The sequence below is a fragment of the Netta rufina genome (genome assembly GCF_964035555.1).
Source record: "Netta rufina genome assembly, chromosome: 1".
NCBI classification, from domain to species: domain Eukaryota; kingdom Metazoa; phylum Chordata; class Aves; order Anseriformes; family Anatidae; genus Netta; species Netta rufina.
The window spans coordinates 118,580,066-118,603,226 of record NC_140123.1 but is presented as its reverse complement, the minus strand read 5'-3'; the positions used below and the strand labels follow the sequence as shown (position 1 = coordinate 118,603,226).

Genomic DNA, 23,161 nt, shown 5'->3' with positions numbered 1-23,161 from the left:
TTTCAAGTGTGTTTGTCTGTTTCTGACTGTACAATGACATGTACACTTCATCATAAGTATTTATCTGCTTGTTGACTTTGATATCTATTTCAATAGTTCACATACCAGTGTTAGATGCTTTATTGGTTATTTGAAGGCAGCTGATAACATTTTTTCAGTACATGTTATTAAGATTACTGGAATCTTAAAGCTTTATCACGCTTCAAATTCCGGTCTGCTTTTCTGTTTATGTAGTACTAGTCACTGTTAAAAAGCAATGAACAAGATCTGGTCTGCATCTCTCAGCAAGAGGGAGTGAGTGGATTTGACTCGAGAGCAGCTACTGAGTTTCTATAGCTGCGTGAACCTCAGTTGCCCAGCTCTAAATTCACATTTAATTTTACCTCCTTGCCATATCACAGCTGCAAAGGGGAGAAACTGAAGAACTGCTCAGAGTCAAAGACATTATTTCAATAGCTAGGGGTGGACATGGTGAGTTCCAGTTGTCACTTCAATTCCAATCATCACTTCAGCCAAAAATGGAAAGATATTTAGTCTAAGGAATCACTTAAAATTCAGCTACAAGGGACAGAACTAGCAGTGTAGCCTCAAGTAACTTCTTGGCTGCTTATCATGATCAGAATAATAGAAATCACTTGTTTAGTATTTGTGTTATGGTGATGAGGTTTGTACCTCACAGTTACCCAGCTGTGGTCCAGATGATTGAAACTCAGTGATTTAGAGGCGTGCTGTAAGTGACAGGAAAGTGTGATGTGCTTTCTCACTTTTCCTTTGTTCTGCCTTCATCACTTCCTGATGATGTTTTTTGTCTCTCTCTTTTTTTTTTTTTTTTTTTTTTTTTTCCTTCCTGTTTCCTTCTCTACTGCTGTTTCTCCACGGCCCAGGGTCTTGCTTTGAGCTCTGTGGTACAGTTGCAAGTAAAAAGGTGTAATTCAGAAGAAGGGTAACTTCGATTCCCTTCCTCTCACTGTATGCATTGCAAAAGTTCACCTGCAATCATTGCATGTTCATCTGTATGCTTTCTCAGGACGTCTTAAAGCTAGATTGAAAAAAATACTTGGAAATGTATGGGCTGGAGTAATCTAGGAATAGAGGGAATGGTTTTGTAGTGGTAGAGGGAATGGGCATACTGAGGACAAGATGGTGCAGCAGGTTTTGCCCCTCTGATTTTGGAGGTACCAAGTCACATGGAATTGTGGCATTAGTTAGAAATCTTTTTCTTTTTGTGAACACCTGGCATCTTCTAAGCTTTTTAGGAAACACTAGAGAAAGGTGTGCCAGCTTTTTCCATGTCACTCAACCTTCAGAGATGTGTTTAGCTGTTCTAGATTTCGTTGGATGTGTATATTGATTTAGAGATACTTAACAGGCTGGTCAAAGATATATATGTATATATGTGTGTATATATATATATGTATATATATGAAATGTATAGTGTGTGTATATATACATTTTTAAATAAAGGCAACTCCCTCTGCAGATGTGGTTTTAGAGCAGCAGGTGAAAAGCTGCCATCTCAACATTTCTTTGGAAACATAGTTATTTTAATAGTTGGCATTTATTTTCATTTAAGCTTTTCTATAAGCTTCAGGTTTTCAGCACTGGTTTTGGTCACAGTTTCTTTTCCCCTAGCTCATACACAGTGCAGCATAACTGTGTTAACAATTTTGTAGGAACTTCATACAATGAGATGCCAGTGTTCATTGTTGTTGTTCATTGATGTTGAGTAATATCCTTCTCAACTGAAAAAATGAGTTGGACTGTCTGTGGAGTAAGATGTTAATTAGTCTGCATCAAGTGCTACAGGGGGCATTTAATAGTGGTTAAAGTATTCTTTATGACTTCGTATTGTGGTCCCTTGCAGTAAGAAATGGTACAGAGCCTTTTTCTTGTTTGAAGAACGGTGTGGGTTTACATATAGCATGCAAGGCCACAAACCTTCTATAAAGAGGCAATGCTTCCTGAGAAAAATGAGACCAAGCCTGTCTAGTCTCCTTTCTGAAACCAAAGCACACATTCTGTTAGCATTGGAATGTGCAGCAGAGAGCAAAGGATATGAATAGATGAGCTGGGACAACTCCTTGGAGAATTTTTACTACAAGAATTTCATTTCATAAGTTTAGCTTCTGTGTTTACATAATGTTTTTTCATACGCTTTTTAGCTGTGAATGTATGCTAAATTCAAAAGGATGGATTACTTCGGATGTATCATAAGATCTAATTTTTTTCCTCAGTGTTTTATATACCTGGTGATGCTGTCTGATTTGAATTTAGTCATATGAAAACACAGCTTTTTTATCATCTTTCTTCTTAGGTCATGACAATGTGCACTTCAGCACATGCTTACATGAGTTTGACAGCTCTTCATAAGTAGATGGAGAAAATTCAACAGCATTATATTTGTGTAAAGACCCATTGTGTGCTATTTTTACAATTCAGAGGTTTGTAAACTAGATTGTGAACCTAAATCTTGCCATTGTCACTTTCCTTAGAGGTCTCAAGTTAAGAGGTTGTACAATTTGGCAGGAGCATCTTAATTTGAGTTAGAGCAAATCTGGGAAAGCCATCCCAGTTGGTAGACTAGGAAAAATCTGAAGTGTTTTGGAAGATGGTTTACTGAATGGCAGACACATCACTAACTAGCTATACATGTTTTAAACAACAAGCTGCTAGAAAACCAACATTTAGTTACTGTTTTGCACAGGAGCAGCCACTTCCTGGCTTTTGTGTTCCTAAAAAAAAAAAAAGAAAGAAAGAAAAAAGAAAAAAAAAAGGTAGCCAAATTTTGAAAAATTTAGTGTGCAAAACAGAATCTGTACTCCTGTGAGGACGAGGAGTGTCAATGATACAGTACATTGGTTGTTAATAAATCAGCTAAATGCTCGTGAGGCAGCTATGTTAATTACAATATTGAAACAAGGGGTGTAATGCATATTAAAGCTCTGTTTGTTCTGCAGCGTTTCCTGTCGACGGTGTGTTGTGGTCGGTAACGGAGGAGTACTTCGAAATAAGACGTTAGGGGAAAAAATTGACTCATATGATGTGATAATAAGGTAAATGGTATTTATTTTTCATTTTCTTTGCATATGGAGAGTCACAAACTTTTGTTGTAAGCCAGTAGCTTTATAATTCAGTTATTATACAAATGAGAATGCATTAAAGCTCCCATTATTCTGTTACATCCTTTTTTTTTTTTTTTTAAAAAAAAAAAAAAAAAAAAAAAGGTAGTGTTTTATTAGATAGATGCGAGGGAGGAGGGAACACTGTGTGTATTCTGTTTCATGGATGGATACATGCGTGCAAGATGCTGCCATCTGAGATGGGTCTGGGTATGTGACAGTCCAGAGTCCTGTATTTGCCCATTGCTGTGAGCCAGCATCCTGGGCAGCCCTGCCTCTGACCTTCCACACCATGCCTGTTTTCCTTTGTGCTAGTGCATGCATTGCTTGGAGTGGATTAAAAGTAACACTTAGACTGTGAAGTCCATCTCAAGGCACATGTAATCTGGAGCATTATTTTGGTGTCTGTCTCTTTTCCTCAAACATGTTAGCTTGTACTAGAAGCATACAAGAGGGTGCTGGGGTCTGGAGGAGGGGTATTTGGATCAGGGAAACTGAAAAAGTGCTCAGAGGGGAACAGGTGTGTGGGGATGTTCTAATGCCAAGCAAGCTGAAATGGACTATTTAGCTAATTATAACAGTATTTTCTGCGTAATAATAAAACAGTTTCTTCTCTACAGAAACTGAGATAGTAACCAGTAACATGGCCTTTCTGCCACTAGGTGTCTTGTCAGATGGTATGCCTGAACCCTCTTTCATTAAAACCTTTACCATTTCAGTTTCTGCTTCAATGTTGTCTCAACCTCATTGTTACTTTGCTGTCAGTGATGCAAGGAAGCTCCATGAAATCTTTTTAACTTATTTCAAGTATTTGGATTTAATCCTTCAATTTAAAAGCTCCTTGTAGGTCTATTTACTCTCCTTAAAATGGGAATTTTTACAGATGTCTGGGTCACACATTTAAAAATGGTCGGTTCTAAAAACAAAATTGCTTCAGAGATACAGTATACATTTTTTTACTATGAATGAAGAAAGAGGTGATTTTTGCATTTTGTATTTAATAACCAGTTGTGATAAAAACTTTGAAATGTTCTTTTGTGTACCCGCCTAAAACATTTGCTCCCAACCAGCATACCTCCTATTGTGAGCAGTTCAGTTGCATTAGCAGACCAAAGTATGCCTGAGTACTCCAAAGAATATGCAACACAGCCATCAAGCAAAAACTGCAAGATGGAGAGCTCCTTTGGCACCTCAGAGCAGAAGAGACCTTACCCAGAAGAGATCACCTGCCTGCTGCTTACTAATATGTTGTAACACAAAGCAGTGGCAGCTGTACAGGAACTATTAAAACAAAAAGCGCTATAAATATGTATCAGCATCATTATATGCAGTCATAGTCCCTGTTGCCGTATGCTGTAGACAGCGGAGAGTATTAAAACACTCTTGAATTGTCTTTTGTGGGAATCAGGTCATCTGGTAATGTGAACGGAGCAGCTGGTAATTCTTCAAGCAAGATATTCTCTTAGGTTTTCTCCAGTTGCTGTGATTGATTTAAAATTGGAAAGTTTCTGCTCAAGTGACACATTATAAGTAATCATGCAGTTGTATTCTAAACCACCTTGGCCATGTTCCCATATGCACTTGATCCCTCTAGGTTAGCAGGTGATGCAGGAGGCACCAGATAATTGCTCATCAACTGTGTAACGTGATAAGTGAACACTGGGCCCCTAACCCCTTGCATGCCTGGATGTGCTGCCCGCCTTGCAGACTTCTGTGTGTGCCAACCACACACAGTAAAGACAGATGTGTGGGGCAGTCATTGCAATCTCTGTGTCTCTGTCCTCTGCAGAATGAATAATGGCCCTGTTATAGGGTATGAAGAGGATGTTGGGAGAAGGACAACTTTCCGCCTTTCTTACCCAGAATCCATCTTCTCAGATCCGATCCACTATGACCCCAATACAACTGTTGTTATCATCGTCTTCAAACCACGTGACTTAAAGTGGCTTTGGGAGATACTAGGCGGTCAGAAAATTGTGAGTTTAAATATTTACGCACTTCTGCACTCAGCTTGCCACACATCTCTCCTATGAGACTTACCTGTTTTGCTTTTAACCTCTTAGCCCTCCTGACTGGGAAGAATGCTGGATCTCCCATTCTGTCTGTTCAGTTTCTCTTTCCCTTGTATGCCTCTATTCTCTTTCACTCCTATATTGAATTTGGCTGTTCACCCCAAAGTAGTTATCTTTTCAGAAATATATTTATCTTGTTCTAGCACCATATCGTATTCTCACACATGTGCTCCAGCCATTTCCCAGGTTATTTTATCCTGCACACTTAGTGAAATTACAGAATATTTTTTAAGGGACCTCTCTTTGGAGGTCTGAAGTCTAAAACCCCTGCTCAAAGAAAATGGGTCCAAGTTCAAAGCTATACCAGTTTCTCAGGGCCTTGTCCAGGTAAATTTCAATTATTTCCAGGGATATTTCTACAACCTCTGTTTCAGTGCTGCACTACTTTCACAGGAAAGAATTTCTTCTCATCCTTTCACTGCGCACCGCAGGATCTTAGTCTGTCTTTTTTTTTTTTTTTTTTTTTTTTTTTAATCCCCTATCAGTTATTTAAAGATAGGCCGAAAAAAAACCACACACTTCTCAAACCCTTCTTGCACAACATGTGCCCAGGCCCCCTACCCATTTTAGTGACCTTCTATTGAATTTGCCTCAGTTCGATGCTTTCTCTCGTGCTGGGGCTAGAAGGAACCCAAAATGGTGTTTGTGAAACCACAGGCAGGCTCAGTTCAAAGTACTTGAGAGAGATGATTTTTGTCTACTTGCTCCATATGTTCTTGTTAAATTAGCCAAGTACATAATAAGCATTTGTTGCCCCCAGGGCACGGTGCTGGTGCATGTTGTCCATCAGGGACTTTTCTGCAAAGATGCTTGCCAGCCAACTAGCCCTAACCTCTGCTGTAGCAGGGGTTTGTCCTGTTGCAGGAGCACAATATGGCACATACTATTACTGAATTCTGTCTAGGAGGTGCAACATTCCTTTTCTTCTTCCTCAAAGTGCTGCTTTTGGATTTTGCTCTGGCTAGAATTAGAGTAGCTAACAAAACAAATTCAACTATGTCTGGCAGTTAAAAACATGTAGTTATTTGCCTGTTACAGAGTGCTAAAGGCTTTTGGAAGAAACCAGCTCTGAACATGATATACAAATCTAATCAGATCAGGATTCTTGATCCCAGCATCACTAGAAAAACAGCTTATGATTGGCTTCATTTCCCAACAAGGTTTCCCAAGAAAGAGGTAAGCTTTCTTCTTTTTTAGCTTTTAGTTACATGCCACCAAAGAAATAATCATTTCTTCATTATAGTGGGACTGTGTTAGAACATCTTTCAGGTTCTCATTGCGTAAGCTTGGGCTTAGGTGATGTTTGAAAAAAAAAAAAAGAGAAAATAGACACTTCCTGAACTCCAGTCTTGTTAGCCAAAAATCTCTATTTATGGGTTCAATAATTAGTATTAACTATTTCTGTCTACAAGTGTTGTCTCATTTCCCCTTACAAATTGGGAAAAGCAGATAGGCATTGGAACACAATGGATCTGAAGAGCCTCTAGAAATATTAAGGAGTTTTGAAGAACTAAACGTAGGGCTTTTTTTCTTAACAAGCAAGCAAACAAAGCAGTAATTTTAGCACTGCTGCAATTTCACTCTACTGGGGGTGGGTCGGAAGTGGGGAGCACACAGGATATTCCAGACCTGCTCTAATGATGTGTATCTAACAGCATTCTTGAACTTACTGATTTGATGCCAAGCTAAGTAATGAGTTAACCAACATTTTGGGTATAAAAAACAAAACAAAATACAACAACAACATTTCAACTGTCAGCTTCTGGCTGAAGAATGGTTTTTTTGATGAAAGGTAAGGCTTCAAGTAGGAGACCTGACATGGTCACTCCTGACTGCACAAGGGCTGTTTAACAGAAATGCTTGTACAAATGCAGTTCTTATGCATTTGTCATTGCATGGAGCTGCTTCATCAGGATCAGTCAACTGACACACATGGAAACTTCTGACAAGCTGCTACTGTGGAGTATCTACCACAACTGTTTTTCAGTTTAATCTTTCTAATGTTTGAGGGAGTTGTTTTGTGGTTTGTTGCTTGTTTTCTTATGTGTGTTTTTTTGTTGTTGTTGATTATTATATTTTTTCTAAAAAATAGTGGTCTACTAGTGTCTTTGTCTCCCTTATGAACTCTCAAACCGAAATTCCCAGTTCGGCTGCATGCTTGCCAGGGCTCCGTGGCATTTCAGCTCTTCAGCTGAGAAGAGGACAGCACAGAAGTTGGGAGCTTATTGATCTCCGAAAGGGCCACAGAGTATCCATGGCTTTCATGGTTCCAGAAATCTCTTCTGTCTCTTCCTGTGCTGCTCCTCGCTTAGTGGAAGTGAAATTGAAGCTGGTGCTGTCAGTGAGCCAAGCAGATGTGTGTGGTGTCCTGGAGCTGATATGCAGGTGCAGGCTGCTCAGTCCCTTTGAGTAATGTGTATGTTCTTCATTCCTCTCCTGCTTGCTGGGTGCCCTTGATTGGAGCTGGAGCAGAGCATGTCTGTGGTAGGATGTAGGTACCCCTTTCAGCCTCTTCTGCATCCCTTGCTTCATTCCCAGGTTTTTACAGCCCCACATCCCAGACAGCAGCGACAGCTGAGCTTAGGTGTACTTGTCCTCACTTCTCCCATCACGCAGAGGTGGGCTGTGGCTTGGAGCCTGCACATCTGCAGTCACTCTGGCACAGCTGATGCGAAGCAGCTCAGTTAAGTCGGGATTCGTCTTGGGTGGTCTGTTGCATGACCCAGTCTGGAGCTCTCTGTATTTAGAGCACATCCCTGGGGGGAAGGGAGGAACTGGTGCTGCCTATGCTGTCCTATGCTTCAGCCCCCTCTGCCTGAAAAGATGCCAAAGACAGCTGTTACTGTCGCTGCCTTTACCATTAAGCCAACATTATATTCCCTGTGTGTGCATTTGTGCTTAGTCCTGCAAGCATTTCAGTTTCTCTGCCAGCAATATGATGGTATTAACAGAGCTGGGAAGAACAACTGTAAAATGAAATGTGCTTCCCCAGCAGCAGTAAAGTCAAAAAGTGTTAGAGTCATTGCAGCACCGTGCCTGTTCCCACTAAACATGACTGGCTGAACAAAATTCATTGTGGGCCAAGATCTGTGGACATTGCTAGGGCAGGCCAGGATCTGCACACTTCAGTGACAGCAGTTCTGCTTGGCAGAATCCACAGAAAATCAGTTTGCTTGATAAGAACTTCCTTTGAGGCTTGGTTGGACAAAAGAGCATGCTTAAAGCATGAAAATGTATTTTATAAGTAGGTCTGTTACTATAATTACTATGTTCCTTTGAAGTGAACTGTGTATTTATGATAGGCAAGGGTAAATAGAGCTAGCTCACAACCTGTGATATTCCTGAGATTTCCAAATAAGACTAATTCTGACAGGTACCATGCCTGTCATAATTTTGGGGGACTATTTAATATGGACGTTGTAACAGGTGCACCACTAAGTTTATGGTATTAGGCCCCCAGGGTGGAAAGCTGTTTTGCTAATTGGCAGGAACCCTGGGCAGTGGTATGCTTTATAAGTCAGTGTCATTTTTGGAGTACCCCAGAAGTTGTATAAAGGTACAAGAAAAAAAAAATGACGTAAAAGATAATTCAATTGTGTGATTTTAATTAGGAGAGTTAATTAAAGAGTTGTTAGTAAGTTTTCCCTGACGATTTGTTCCTTTATCATATAATACAAAGATGTGTTTTTGTGTCATTTAGTTCTGCCTTCTTCCTGTGCAGAATTATCCCCTGCTGCTTTGCCTGCTTTGTTTTCAGAGGCAAATGATCTGAGCCTTGAGTAAGAATTCAAAAAATAAGGTGATTTTGTGCTCACTTTAGGGTATGACTGCAACTACTGGAAGTGTTCAGTTCATTTGGTCTCTGATAAAACTGTTATTTTAGCTAAGACTGGCATGTCTGCCTGAAAGTTTTACCCATTTATAGGGAATTTTTTCTTTAAGCTTCGTCGGTTGGTATGATGAAAGAAATTACCTCTGTGTACAAACCTTGCCTCAGTTACTTCCTTAGATCATTTTAGCTGCTGCTAAAAGAGCCATGACTGTTATCATAAAATTTACATGATGCTTCCAAAGAGTTCTCTGGTCTTGTAAGAAATGCAAATCTTCAGTTCAATGCTCTTAAGTTTGCACAATTAAAACCTGTTTATTGCCTGCTCTTGGTATTTTAAGTTGCATTTACTTCTGAGCTTTCTTATTGTAGGGAGACATAAGCAATTTTATATAGTGTCCTTTCTTCTAATGAAAATAGTGGGGGAAGATCTAAAGCTGCCTTTTCATGAATTTCCCTGCTGAAAAAGTTCAAATATAGCCAAGTTAATACAGCTATAGTGCATGTTTTCAGTTTGGTGATAAAAAGATTTGAGACATGTCATACTCTGTTCACTGGGATCTTAGTCATCTAGAAACTTTCTGAACACATCTGATAACCCTGTCACATTTGATAGAGGAGAAACTGTCTCCAATGTATAGAAGTCTGACTGGTTTTGTGAAAGTAGGTTGCTGAGTGGTGGGGTGACAGGACCTTACTGGTGCCTCTGCTGAGGGACGAGCTACAGTACAGGCTCAGCTCTTGCTAGAAAAGCAGAAGATCTCAGGGAAGGCTGACACAGTAGGTATCCTGGCCATGGAAAAGCTGCAGGCAGCACCTTACTCCCTTATGAGACAGGAGGGGATCCAACCCCAAAACAAAATGTCTGTAGAAGAGCTAGGCTCCCTGTTTTTTTTCTGCCTTTTTTCTTAGCTTTGCTGTTCATGTCAAGCTGCCAGTTAATTCTGCATGCATGTTGTTTGTGTTCTCTTTTAGAAACCCAAGCACCCAACAACGGGGCTAATTGCCATTACACTAGCATTTCACATTTGTCATGAAGTTCACCTGGCAGGCTTCAAGTACGACTTCACTGACAGAAACAGTTCTTTGCACTACTATGGCAACGATACAATGTCTCAGATGATGCAGGTAAGGTGCACTTGTTCATGCTGAGGGGCATGCTTTGAGAAACGCTGCTGGTAAGTGAGGAAGGCAATGCAGCGAGATAAAAACTTGGATTGCAGTTTAGAAAGGCCTCCCATCTTCTACTGGTTCAGCTGCTCATGGGTTAATGTTGTTTAAACTCACATCTCTTGCTTTTGTTTCTGAAAAATGTGGGTAACATTTGTTCCTTGAGCTACACCTTATTCTGTAACATCATCATTTGTGTACTCTGTTTTGCTTTAATGGTGTTCTTCCTAGGCTACGCAACTCTTGTTTGTAGAGGCACATTGTCAGAACATGAATAGGCACTGTTCTTGTTTCAGTTCTTTGGTGGCTACTTGAAAAACTAGTCTTAGTTGCCAAATTTCTTTAATAAGAAAGAAGTAAAGGAGTTAAAATCTATAAACTTGCAGCTGGGGAAAGAGCTGAATTTCAGAATTGAAAAGTAGAAAAGAAAAGTAGCTCTTACAGAGGGATAGGAAGAGAAGGAAGTGCTTCCAGGAGGTGGAAGCCACAACTCACCAGGGAAGGAAGCAACAGGAGGCTGGCAGACATCAGGAGTGCCTTCTCCTCCTGCAGAGAAGTGTTTTTCTACAGCCATGCCTCTATTTTCTGTAATGTCTCTGCTCTTGCCTTCAGCTCTGTACTCTGAGCATCTTAGTATCGGCCCTTTACATCAATGTGAACAGTTTTCTCATCCATATGCACGCCTAGTGTGGTGTGTTGGTTCCAACCAGGGCTTATTTTCTTTCCTCCTGCCTTTCTTGAAAATGTAGTATGGGGCAATGTCCATACGAACCTCTCAAGTCTCTCTGATGAATCCTATGTGCCCTCTGCTCTGAGCTAATTTTCCTCTGACACTGAACTCATGGGCATTTTCAGGTTCTTCTCTGCAGGTGCTTTGCTTTTTTTCTTCTTTTTTGCCAATATACTCAAGACTTGGGTAAGGTTGATCACTAGTTGAATAGACATCTATAACTTTCCTAAAATCTGAGAACTTGAAACAGAAGCATTTACACTGAATTCATCTTAATTTTTTTTGGATTCTGTGTCCAGTAAGCTTACCTGAAGCACGAGGTTCTTTGAATTCCCTGTAGTCCCCAGTGGATGTTTTGGATTTCCTTGTTCTGTCCTCCACTAACCTCAGTGGTCTCTTGATTATCTGGGGCCCTGCATGAGAGAGCACAGAAAATGGGTTGGTTTGGGCTTGTTAGAGCTGACTGGCAGGACACATTCAAGCTACAAATGTCTCGTGTGCTCTTTGAGAACCTGGGTTGAGCTTTGAGAATTACTCATTTTCTGACTGCTTGTGTTGTAAATGTCGTTGTACTGCTGTTGCCTATAAGCCCAGGGAGGAGCTGGGAGAGTTGGTAAAGGAAGGGCTTCTGTCCTACGGGTTTGGTTTGTGTCCTAATAGAAAGTCTAGTCTAGTTTTGAGCAATGGGTTCACTCACCTGTTTTCCTGGGAGACTGTACTACAGCCAATCTAAGAAGTCTTTTCCCTGCTTCCTGCTCTTAGCATCTTCCAAGTAACACAAGTAATTAGAAGGAAAGAGCAACAAAGTGGTGCTTCTGATAATAAGTTGAATTTAATTTTTTTAATTATTATTCCCTCACATCTCTTTAGAATGAATACCATGACATCAGCGCTGAGCAGAAATTTTTGAAGAAGCTTATAGACAAGAACTTTGTGGTCAATTTGACGTGAAAGATGGAAAATATGAAGAACAATCACTATTTTCAAGATTCAAAAAAGTTTTATTTTTTTGTATGACACTTTTATTTTTTAAGTGCAACGTAACTGTTTACTGTTTAAAAGGAGCACAGAAACCTCACAAGGCAGAAGCTTCTTCTAAGCCTGAGGATAATGGACTGTTGCAAGCAGAGAACTGAATTTCTGTGAAGCTATTTAATAGTGGGGAAAAACATGACACTTTCAGCTGAAAGTATCAGGGATATAGAAAAAAATGTGATCCACGTGACTTATTTATCAGCAAGAACTTTTTCCAACTGTTCAATTCTCTGGAATATCTTCCTTTTTAACATTGTCCTCCAAAAAGGTTACACTGTCAAGAGACTGCGAAGAGTGTTTAGGTAATAGATGGATGTAAAGTCTTGAATCTCTTGTAATCTCAAAGTGGCTTTAAAAACAATGCCTATAAATCATTACTGTGTCTGGGAGAAGAGGGAACATATAAAGCACACAGGCGTAAGTCTGTCCTACTCCTGAGCAGAGAACATCATCTTCAGTGAAGAAGCCACAGCCTGCACTGGTCATCAACTCTGAACTGCTGTCTGCGTGTGCCAAAGGTGAATACCCTTTGGTCTGATTTGTGGATTTGTTGGTATTGACAATGCTTGTGTTGTATCCAGTTTATGGAAAAACATACGCCCTGTGCTGTGCTTCCAATAAATTTTACAAGTTTTGACTTCTCTTAGAAAAAAGGGAGTTTGAAGACTGAAGATTTGTCTTAATTACTTGTCTGTTACTTCCTGCAAACCACAAGAGGAATGTGAGCTGGGACAGAGATGCAGAGTGTATCTTCCTGTTCACTTGTCAAGTATCAAGATAATTTTTCCAGACTAGCATAATCCCCTTTTTCACATGCTGTAATGAATATCCGACTTCGAAATGCATCAATGTGAACAACTGTTCTTATTTTTGGTAGTGGAGCATGCTAGGGAACATTCAAGATGTACATCAGCTGAATTATCATTTGGCTTCTGCTAATCTCTTCCATTTTTACTTTTAGATTTAAAGAAAGTGGCTGAACTAAATTAGCAGTGGGAATTTACATGGGATTTTATGAAAGTACTTAATGGGATGGTTACATTTCCTGTATTGATTTTTGTCTCAGACAGGCCTGCTGAATTAGTTGAATTTGTTAGGGAATGACCTTGACAACTATCAAAGATTAAATGAAAAAGTGAAATGCCATTCTAATTCTTTCATAGGATATATATACATGTATATCTTCCTTATTGTGTCAAGTTTGTTTGAAGATCTTTAGGTTATCTTGATCAATCACACCTAAAGAAAGCACAAAAGTTTGCTTCCAAAAAAAACCCACAAACAAAACAAAACAAAAAACACCTCTTCAATGTTGGTAGAAAAAAAGTCATTAGCACAGTATCATCTTTTTCAGGAACTGAGGATTACAAGCGTACTGAACAGCAACATAGAAGAGTAAGCATTGAAGTGACCAGAGATCAGTCTCATCCTTTTCCTATCTCTCTTGCAGAGTGCAATAGGTATCTGAAAACTGCCTGTAGTTCTCATCTTTTTCTTTAGCCCTTTGGTTCTGCCAGTTGGGAATTGCTGAGTGCAGCATGACTTGCAGGCAAACCTCACCCAAAGAAGAGGTGCCTTTTGCTGCATGGTATTTTCACTTAATGACTCCTGACTTCTGTTTGGTTTCAAGCAAATTGGATGCATTCAAAATAACTGAGGATGTCATAAAAATCTGCATCCCCCTTGTGGTACAGGCAGTGCCATGAGTGTGGCAGTTCAGCCACCTCAAGTGATCCTGTGTGGGGTCAGTCCTTGTCCAGCTGGGTGCAGGGAGGGGAGGGGCATGCCAGAGGTGCTGGGGGCAGCGGGGCAGGTGCCTGTCCTGGCAGGAGTGTGGGAACCCAGAATTTCTTCACAAGGTGGTGGAAGGAGTCTTACTCAGTTATTCTTGAGTACAGCCTTCCCCCATCCCTTTTTTAACAGGCACATTTCTGAGGCTTTGAGAAGGGCTCTGCTTAAAAATCTGAACAGGAATAGGTGGGGTTATGTACCAGAAGGCAGTAATACTACTATGTTTAGCTCTACCATAATGTATTTCTCATGATTATTTCAGTTAGTAAGTTTTGTACATGACTGTATAGCACCAGACCTGCAGTGATTTTAAACTACTGACAACAGCAACTCCCCAGGAAAACAAAAAGCCAAGGCAAGGTTTTTCATAAAGCTCACAACACTGACCTTTCTTGGCATGGCAGCCCCTAGCAGATGTCTCACCATGCTGAAGGCAGAGCCAGGCAGAGGTGGGTGCATCCCCCCTAGGAACCTGGGGTTGCTCCCAGAGCCAGCCCTGGCTCCCCCAAGTGTTGTGGGGTGCCCCGCTGCTGCAGGCTGCCTGCCAGGGTACGGCCTCATCCACCTGACATCCCACACCACGCTGACTGCAAGGACTTCTGTCCAGGAGAGCTGTTGCATTTGCCCTCTCCGTGCAGTGTCTGGTTCTTGTGATGGTGCTGGCTGTGTTTGTTGTTTTCCACGTGATTAGTGTGCTGTCTACCGGCATATATCCCTATCAGCTGCTCCTGCTCATTTCTTTTTAGTAAGTCTCCCCACTTGTACACCTTTCTCTTTTTGGCAATTAAACAGTACTCCTGTGGATGTTTTCTCCCTGCTTCTTTTTCTCCTGCAGGAAAGTTTGAGTCAGTGTAGGCTGAGGTTGCCCTCACAGGAGGGTGACTCAGTAAAGGTTAGAGCCAGGCCTGTTCGCTCGGGCCTGAGCCAAGAGTTAACGCTATTGATAAACCGTAGGGCAGTGTTTTTTGAAAGCACAGCCTGCTGGCTGCCAGCTCTTATCTTCAATAATAAGCTGTGAGCTACCTGATTCATTGTTTTTCCCCTGTAAGATGTTTTGGTAGGGTTCTGTGTATGCCAGCACTGCTTCGTCAGCCTCACTTCATGAGGTGGTTTTGTGCTGTTCTGCCTTGAGAACAGTTACTGCTTTTACATGGACTTGATGTAGGCAGGAATAACGCTGTGTACTCTGTCAGTAATGTCTACAGATCATGGTGTCTATTTTATCTGGGCACATGTTTTCAAAAGTAGCTTGCAGTATCAAAGATAAGGCTTGGGACTTTTTTAATAAAAAAAAATATTAATAAAAAGCAATAATGCTTACACCAACTATTTCAATCTCTTTGAGAGTGAGTTGATATTAAGGTTTTCTCTTCCCATTTTTGTCATTCCTAAAGGCAAGGATTCTGCACTGAAATTTTATTGTACTAGCTGCCCATTACGTTGATCACATCATCAGTGGTGAAGCTGTCACGTTTAAATCCCAGGGTGCTGCAGGCCTTATTTCCGTGTCTGGTAACAGCATAACTACGTAGGTGCCAGGTAATTTATGTGAAGTGTATTTCTGTATCAGTTGCAGATGGTTTCACCACTGCTTCTTCCCTTCACATTCTCCAGCAGTCTGCTGAAATTCAAGCCAGCAGCGTCTTGCAGCAGACGTGCTCCTGCATTTTACCTGCCACCCCCGTACAAAATGCTCCACCATCAGAGAGACCCAGCTCTAAAGTACCAACACGTACACACAGACACACACAGTCAGGTAACTTGCATCAGCCGAAGTTCTGTTTGGCTCAGACTTTTAGGGTGCCTGTTTGTTTTTGTCGGTATCTTTTCCTCTACTGTAATAATTAAGGGAAGTTCTGAGATATGATGCAAGAAGGAAGGTGAGAAATTATTGCACTAAATATGAATTTGAGAGTGCTTGAAAGATTAAAAGAGTGCTTAAAACAAAACCATATTCCAGTGGCTCTGTGTTGAGAATAATACAGAATCACAATGTTGGTGTTTAGTAATCAGTGTATGGTATTTCTTGTATCCTATGCCATGTTTCTCTTTTTTTTTAACAGTGCCCTGGCAGGTAATATAACATCTTAACTTTTAAGCAGAGTCTGATTTTTAAGAACATAGAAAGCTCGATGTCGGTTTCTGGTGTAGGTATTTATTTTATTTGCCATTTTTCTTAAGTTTTATATGCCTTTAAAGTGCTAACTGTATTTTGAAGACATTCTTAGAGTTTTTCAAGTGAAATTTTGAATGCTACAAATGGAAAAAAAATATTTTTCTGTGAATAAATTGTGTTAAAGATACTGCCCTCAAGCTTATTTTTGCAAGGCCTGTGCCGTGTGTGTGCCCAAGCCCATTATTAGTGCTGTGTAAAGTAAATAAGGGATTGTCAGATGGGGCATCGAGTTTCAAAATGGACTACTGTGGTTAGTAGGGCAAACAGGGCTGAAATTTTTTGAGCCCAGGTACAGTACCTGGACTGTGCTGCAGGTAGAAATATCACTCTTGACTCATTAAAATCACAGCTGGGACATGGTATTTGTGGGCAACGTCAAGACGAGCATCCTCCTGACATTGTTTGATGGCTTTTTAATCTTACCAGCCTTACTGCCTTCTTTCAGGGGAATGCTAAGATAGATGTTTAACTAGGAAGATGAGTGTGAGGAACGACTTTAGATTGTAAGAATCAACACTGATTTCAGTACTTCACTCATGTCGTCTTTTCTCTTTCCTCCTGTGCAGTAAAAATGAGATGATGGGGAGCAGGGACCTGCTTAGCCAGCAGCCTCAGGGAGTCTGAGGGCAATTTAAAACAGTTGCCTGCCCCAAGTGGTGGGTATTCAATGCATTCGTTTTGGTATCGACCTTTCAGGAGTTCACCAGCTTGGAGGAAATGCCTATCTTTGAGGTGAGACCACCGGCTGCAATCCACTCTCTGCAGTGGAGCGACAGATCATCACTGAGCTAGTCAGTGACAAACTGGTTGCCACTTTCACACCAGCTTTTTGCCACAGGAGAAAAAACGGGGCATGAGGAGATCAGCAGAATGGGAAAAGCTGTTCTCAAATGATCGGAAGAGCTGGGGCTGTAACAGGTGTCTTGAAGCCTGGGAAGCCCACAGCCAACTTTGGCTTTTTGGCTGAGTGCAACCACCCAACAACGCATCTCATAGCTATTTGAATTTTCAGCTTCCACACATCCTGTCCTCTGTGCCTTTTTAAGCTGCACTCCTACACGTGCTACTGTCCCCAGTCCATAACACCTGCTCCTTGCCGAACCCTTGCTCTGTGTAGTGCACTAGGAATGTGCCATTGCCCTCGTGGGAGCCTCTTGCACCCCAGATTCCTCTGGGTCCACAGCTGCTGCCTCCTGCTAAATGCAACGCTAGGACAATGCCTTCCTCTCAGGGAGTTAAGGTAAGTCTTGTCAGCAGGGAGGAAACAAAGAAAAATCTACGTATTTTATATATAGATTTGCTTTTTCATATCACATTGTCAGTGGCTTCAGAGGGTCCTTGTAGTCTGATACATGTATTTTGTGGCTTGAATGTTCATTCTAATAACCCTCATTAATGAAGAGAGGATTTTTTTTAAAGATATTTAATAAGATATTTTTTTTTCAAATCAGTACAAAAATTTTAAATACAAAATTATTTGCTTTTGACATATCTCATATATTCTGGAAACATACCCAAGTCACCAATGCCTGGTAAGCTGTCCATCCGTTCCTGCCAACGTTCCATAAAATTTCTGAGATAAAGCACCACATTATATCACTGGAGTCCTTAGTCAATGTTAGACTGCATTAAACTCTGCACTTAAATAACAGTAATGCCAGTTAAATCCAATTTTAGTTCTGCATGAAAAATCTAGTTCATTTTTTGAATCAAAAGCAGTAGCATTAGCTAAGACATGGAAGAAGTGAGGAGTATTTGACTCTTTCAACTAACGTAAGTATGTGATGTGCAGCACTGTACAGGGAAACACAGAAAAGGACACTGTCATTTTTAAATTAATACTCTTGAGGTGAGATTAGCACCATTGATGAACAGACAGTTCTTGCATAAAAGTTGCTTTTCCCCACATACAGAAAAGATTGAGGCCTCTGCAGATTCTCCTAGACAATTGGTAACATATAAATAAGGATTGGAAATCAGCTTTTATGTAAAATGAAGTTGTTGGATAAATTTTTATGGTCAGTATTGCTGGTAAAGTTATTGATTGATCTCAGACAATGAATTAGTTAATTAGCAAGCAGAGCTACTTCTGCTTTGCCTAGTCATCGAAGAGTAAACTGATTTAATTTTGGCTGAGTGGCAGAATACCTGTATCTTATTACAAGCCAGACAGACTGCAGGTTTTTAGCATGAATACAGGAATTGAAGCAAATTTATACCACCCTGCTGCATTGCCACATGTCAGCCAAGATGTCTTAATCATGTGGCATAAAGCAAATTTTTAAATTTTGTGTGATCTACCTCATCTGCTTCAACAGTGCAAATGCAGATGGAGGCTTTTTGGGTGCATTTGGAGGTGAACCCAGTGCCCACTGGAGTCAGGCACCCATCTGAGTCCAGAAACCCCTGGAGAAAGCTCTCAGGGAATGGTTATGCCATCAGTATTCCTTTTCCATAATAAACAAATTGTTTAGGAAAACAAAGCAAAACAAAAACCTGCAGGACTATCTTACATGGGAAGAGAAATAAAGATCTCCAGCTAAAAGAACCTCTGCCTGTCTGGCAGCCCTTCTGTAAAAAAAAAAAAAAAAAAAAAAAAAAAGCAACCCCCACAAAACCAAACCAACCCAACCCACCACCAACAACCCCCCAAACAAGTAAAAAGCCACTCAATTTTCCCATGTAATTTGAGATTGACCTACTATGTTTTCAGTCACTGTTTTTCATCTCATAACTGTGATCAATGCATCAATTAAATATGAAACAGGAGAGTGACGTAAACTGATTTGAACCTTAGTATTGCATTATTGTGAATGAAATGAAGCATGGCGTCACAGAAATATATAATGTACAGCTAATATGTCCCCCTTGGGTGCAAAACGACTGTTTATGAACCTGATACACACCTTTAAATATGTTCACCACACTTTTTTTTTTATATCTAGCTGTGCATAATGTTAAACTTCGTATTTTTTTTTTGTACAAGATGGTCCGAAACAGTCATTAAATGCATCTTTCATGGTATAAGAGTTTTAAGCGGAGAAGAAAGGTTTAGATTTGTATGTGTGTGTGTGTGACTGTCTGGTTTTTGTTTTTACATGGGATACAATAAATATCCTGAAAAAGACGAATGCACGTATTGCCCAGCATAGAGTCCTGCTGCCTGTTCGGATGGCATTTGAACGTAAACCTTGTCTCCGTGCATCAGCTGAACGACGGCACTCCCGGAGGCTTGGTCCAGGAAGCCCTTCTTGTACTCGTCGTAGGTGTACATCAGCGGCTCGTTGTTCTTGAACAAAGCCACCCAGACGCTGGCCCCTTTACAGTGAACATGGTAGGCGAAGTAGTAGATCCCGGGGATCTCGCAGGTGAAGATCCCTGTCGCGGGGTTGTAGTTCTGCCGGCCGTTGTAGAGGAGTTTGTCGAACTTCACGGGCACGCCGACCCGGGGGAAGGGGGTGAGGAGCTCCGCCGTGAACGCGGGCATCTCGTAGACGGCACCGGCGGCCTTGCCCTTCTTGCCCGCGTAGCCGTAAGGGGGCTTGACGCCATCTATCCCCGGCCCCACCTCAGGCAGGTACTGTCCCACAGCCGGTGGAGTTGGGGGGATGATCACTGGGGGGCCAGGTGGCCCGGGAGGGCCGGGGGGCCCCTGGAGGCCGGGCTGGCCAGGGGGTCCAAGCGCCCCGGGCTTTCCCGGGGGGCCCTGCAGCCCTGCAGCCCCAGGTTTGCCCATGCCAGGGAAGCCGGGGGGGCCAGGCTGGCCAGGTTCCCCCTTGGCCCCAGGCAGTCCTGGGGGGCCAATGGGGCCGCTGGGCCCTGCAATGCCTGGGATCCCTGAGGGGCCCTGAAGCCCCTGGGCACCAGGCAGCCCCGGCTCGCCCTTCGGCCCCACGAGCCCAGGGACGCCCGGCAGCCCCGGCAAGCCCTTGTGCCCGGCTTCCCCCTTGGGCCCCGTGGGGCCCGGCAGCCCCCGCAGCCCGGGGGCTCCCACTTCCCCGGGGAAACCTGGCTTCCCAGGGAACCCCTGCAAGCCGGGTTCACCCTTGGGGCCCACAGGTCCCGGTGGCCCCACGGCGCCGCCTTCTCCCTTGGGTCCTGGGAAGCCCGCAGCACCAGGGGGGCCCATGATGCCTGGCAGGCCTGGTTGGCCCGGCTCTCCCGGAGGCCCCCCCATGCCGGGTGGCCCCGCGTGCCCTTTTTCCCCCTTGGGCCCCAGGGGGCCGGGCAGGCCGCCCACCCCACGCTCACCTTTGGGCCCGGGGAAGCCCGGCTTCCCAACCCCAGGGAGGCCAGGGGGCCCCGGCAGGCCTGGCAAGCCTTGCTCCCCCTTGCCTCCTGGGAAGCCCGGCTGGCCAGGGATGCCGTCTTGGCCGGGTTTGCCGACCCCAGGCACGCCGGGAGGGCCTTGCATGCCAGGGACCCCCGGGGGTCCCTGTGGCCCCAGCTCGCCTGGTGGGCCAGGCTTGCCCAGGGGACCCTGTGGTCCTGGGAACCCCACCATCCCCGGCTTGCCGACCCCTGGAAGACCCACGGGGCCAGGGGGGCCGGGCAGCCCGGGCGGGCCCTTCAGTCCTGGCAAACCGGGGATCCCGACACCCTTCTCCCCTTTGGGACCAGGGATCCCGGGGGCCCCTGGGGGCCCCTTCATCCCAGGTTCACCCTTAGGTCCTGGCTGTCCCTGCAGCCCTGGAGCACCCGCTTTCCCTATTCCTGGAAGCCCGTGAGGTCCCGGTGGTCCCTGTGGCCCCGGTATCCCCATGGGCCCGACCTCCCCCTTTGGTCCCATCTCCCCTCTTGGCCCTGGTGGCCCCATCACCCCTGGTTTCCCAGGCATCCCTGGCAAACCCGGCTTCCCAATTCCTGGATATCCTTGTGGACCTGGTTTTCCTTTGGCTCCTGGCACGCCGTGACCTGGTAATCCTGGTGGCCCTGGTGGTCCTCTTGGTCCAGGCTCACCAGGGGGACCTTGCTCACCCCTCAAGCTGCGCACAGGCATTTCTGGGTTGGGGAGGAAAGAAATAGGGAAGGGGGGGGGGAATAGAGAAAAAAGGTGAATGTAATCACATCTCTTGAAAAACACAAAGGTAATTTTAAACTGAATGTGCTTCTTATGGTACCTCTTGTTTTTGTGGTAGGTGGAAAAATCGAACTGGCCAGAAAATTACTGGCTGATGTTTGTAATTAAGAGGATGTTCTTGCTGTTTTGCATACCCCAAACTTGCGTGTGTATTTCTGTTTATATGAAATACTTGTTTTGCATCCTCTTCGCTTATTTTTTGTCACGTAAAAGCCATTTAGTAGTGTTTCCATGTATATGATATTAAGCAGTGAAATCTGCCTATTGTCCCATATTGCTGTATGAGTTTAAGAGGAACGCAGGAGCTGCTCAGTGTGCTCATGCGATAGGAGTACTTCACCCTTAAGAGGTGAAGTAACTTGTTGGAGGGGCCCTGCTCGTTGTAGGGGCTTACATTAGCAAGAATTCCTTGATTAACATCATTAAAATAAGGTTGAAACAGTACAAAGTTTAAGTCTGGTATGACTTGCCTTTTCAACAAGGCTTTAGTTCACATTAAAATGTTACTGGAAACCTACAGCCTTACCTGGCATTGCTAAGCTCTCAAAAGTTTTTGGCATAGCCATGGCTAATTAGATCTCCCTCTAAACACTTCACAAAAAGCTTTTTATGGTCCCAAACCACGTTTTTATTTGTGTGTGACCATTTGACATTTCAGGTTGAGGTGAGGGAGATGCTGCCTGGGAGCGGTTGTGCTAGGGGCAGGTTGCTTTTCAAGCTGCAGACTTCTGCATGTAGTGGAAAGTCTGGTTCTCTCCTGCTCTAAAATTGAAGAAGTGAGAGCTTTGGGATATGGGGGAAGGAGACAGATGAGGTTTCAGGGCAAGGGAATTGACTGTTCTCTGAGAGGCAGAAACCCTCTCTCTCTGCACATTTTGCATTTTATGCATGTAGAAAACCTTTGCTTACAAGACAGGTTGGTTTTACTACAGTTAGTCGTGCTTGTTTAGGCACTCCAAAAACAGGCCCTGAAATCCTCCATTTCCCACTGAAGCCAGTGGAAGCTGTGATTACTCTGGACCTTTAGAAAGGCAGAGAGTTAACCAGCTGGGCTGAGGCTGCACATACACTTGCTGTGCCCACAAGGATTGTATGACACTGGACATTACAGGTCTGGACATTTTTAGTTGCTTTCTTAAATATTTTAGTACTTTCCAAACTTCTTTTACTGAACTCTGAAAGTGCTTGTTTGTGCAGACTTGAGCAGCAACACCCTGTATGTTCAACGTGTTAGTCCCACGGTTAACCTACAGAAAGATGACTTCAGGAATCAAAAGAGCAAATCTACGCTACATCCAGCCAGCAGCAGCCTGTTCACCCATGGGCAAACACTGCCATGGGCAGCCATGTGTCCCCCCATGCAGGGCTGATGAAGAGCCCGCTTACCTTTTTCTTTCTTGGGAGCCATGTCCTTGCCGAGCAGAGGCACCTGTGGCACCTCCTTCATGTACTGAGGCAGGTGGGGATACTCCTTGCCGTACTGCATGTGTGGCACCTCCTTGCCCATGTGCTGCATCGGGATGCCTTCTTTGCCCAGCGGCATGTGAGGTACTTGTTGTCCGAGGGCTTGGTACTGGGGCACCTGTGGTGGCAGCTGCTTGATGCCATAGTAGACGCCGCCCTGAGTGGACCTCACCAGCTGTAGGTAAATGGCGACAGCCACCGCCAGTAGCTGCACGGGGACCAGCAGCACAGCCATCACCTGTGGGAAAAAAACAGCAAAACCCACAGTTGGCAGGAAATTGTTTTATATTAGGCTTGGTTCATCACCTCAAGCTAGCACTGTGGGCCTGGATGGCGGGAAGCACGGAGTGCCCAGGTGAGGAGAGCGTGTGAGCGGCAGCAGCTGGGGGTGAGCTTGTGGGGCGCTGCAGGCATCGGGCCCTCAGGGGTTGTCTGGTGTTGTCCCCACTCGCAGCTGTAGGGCTCGGTGCAAGTACCAGGAGTGCTGGCACTGGCCATCAGAGAAGCCTTGTCTCTCTGGTGTTGTGAGGGTTATGGACCGGGTGGTGATATCTCACTCAGTTCTTGTGTTCTGCTCCTGCTCTGAGTTCCCCAGTAGTTTGCCTTAGCAGAGCATTTAGGGAAAGGCTTGTTCGTCTTTTAAAATGTCTCTCCCTCACTTTGTTCTGTGAAATCTAATAACGTAAAGGAAATTC

The 23,161-nt window shown here is 43.5% G+C and overlaps 2 protein-coding genes across 5 annotated transcripts in view; one reads left to right on the top strand and one right to left on the bottom strand.

The window, feature by feature from the left end:
- The window catches only part of ST3GAL6 (ST3 beta-galactoside alpha-2,3-sialyltransferase 6), a 53,633-nt gene extending 37,584 nt beyond the window's left edge, over positions 1-16,049 (top strand). For all 4 annotated transcript variants that reach the window (XM_084300627.1, XM_084300629.1, XM_084300630.1 and 1 more), the window contains 5 exons: positions 2,958-3,053; positions 4,909-5,095; positions 6,230-6,367; positions 9,996-10,148; positions 11,791-16,049. In XM_084300627.1, the coding sequence (XP_084156753.1) occupies positions 2,958-3,053; positions 4,909-5,095; positions 6,230-6,367; positions 9,996-10,148; positions 11,791-11,871 (655 nt within the window). In that variant the 3' untranslated portion in view covers positions 11,872-16,049. The remainder of the gene's footprint in view (positions 1-2,957; positions 3,054-4,908; positions 5,096-6,229; positions 6,368-9,995; positions 10,149-11,790) is intronic.
- A 2,774-nt stretch (positions 16,050-18,823) lies between these two features.
- On the bottom strand, positions 18,824-22,701 carry COL8A1 (collagen type VIII alpha 1 chain; the record flags this gene model as incomplete). Its single annotated transcript, XM_084291644.1, has 2 exons — positions 18,824-20,923; positions 22,389-22,701. 2 exons carry the CDS (start codon positions 22,699-22,701, stop codon positions 19,017-19,019), a joined length of 2,220 nt encoding a protein of 739 aa, XP_084147770.1. The 3' UTR covers positions 18,824-19,016.
- Positions 22,702-23,161: the final 460 nt, after the last annotated feature.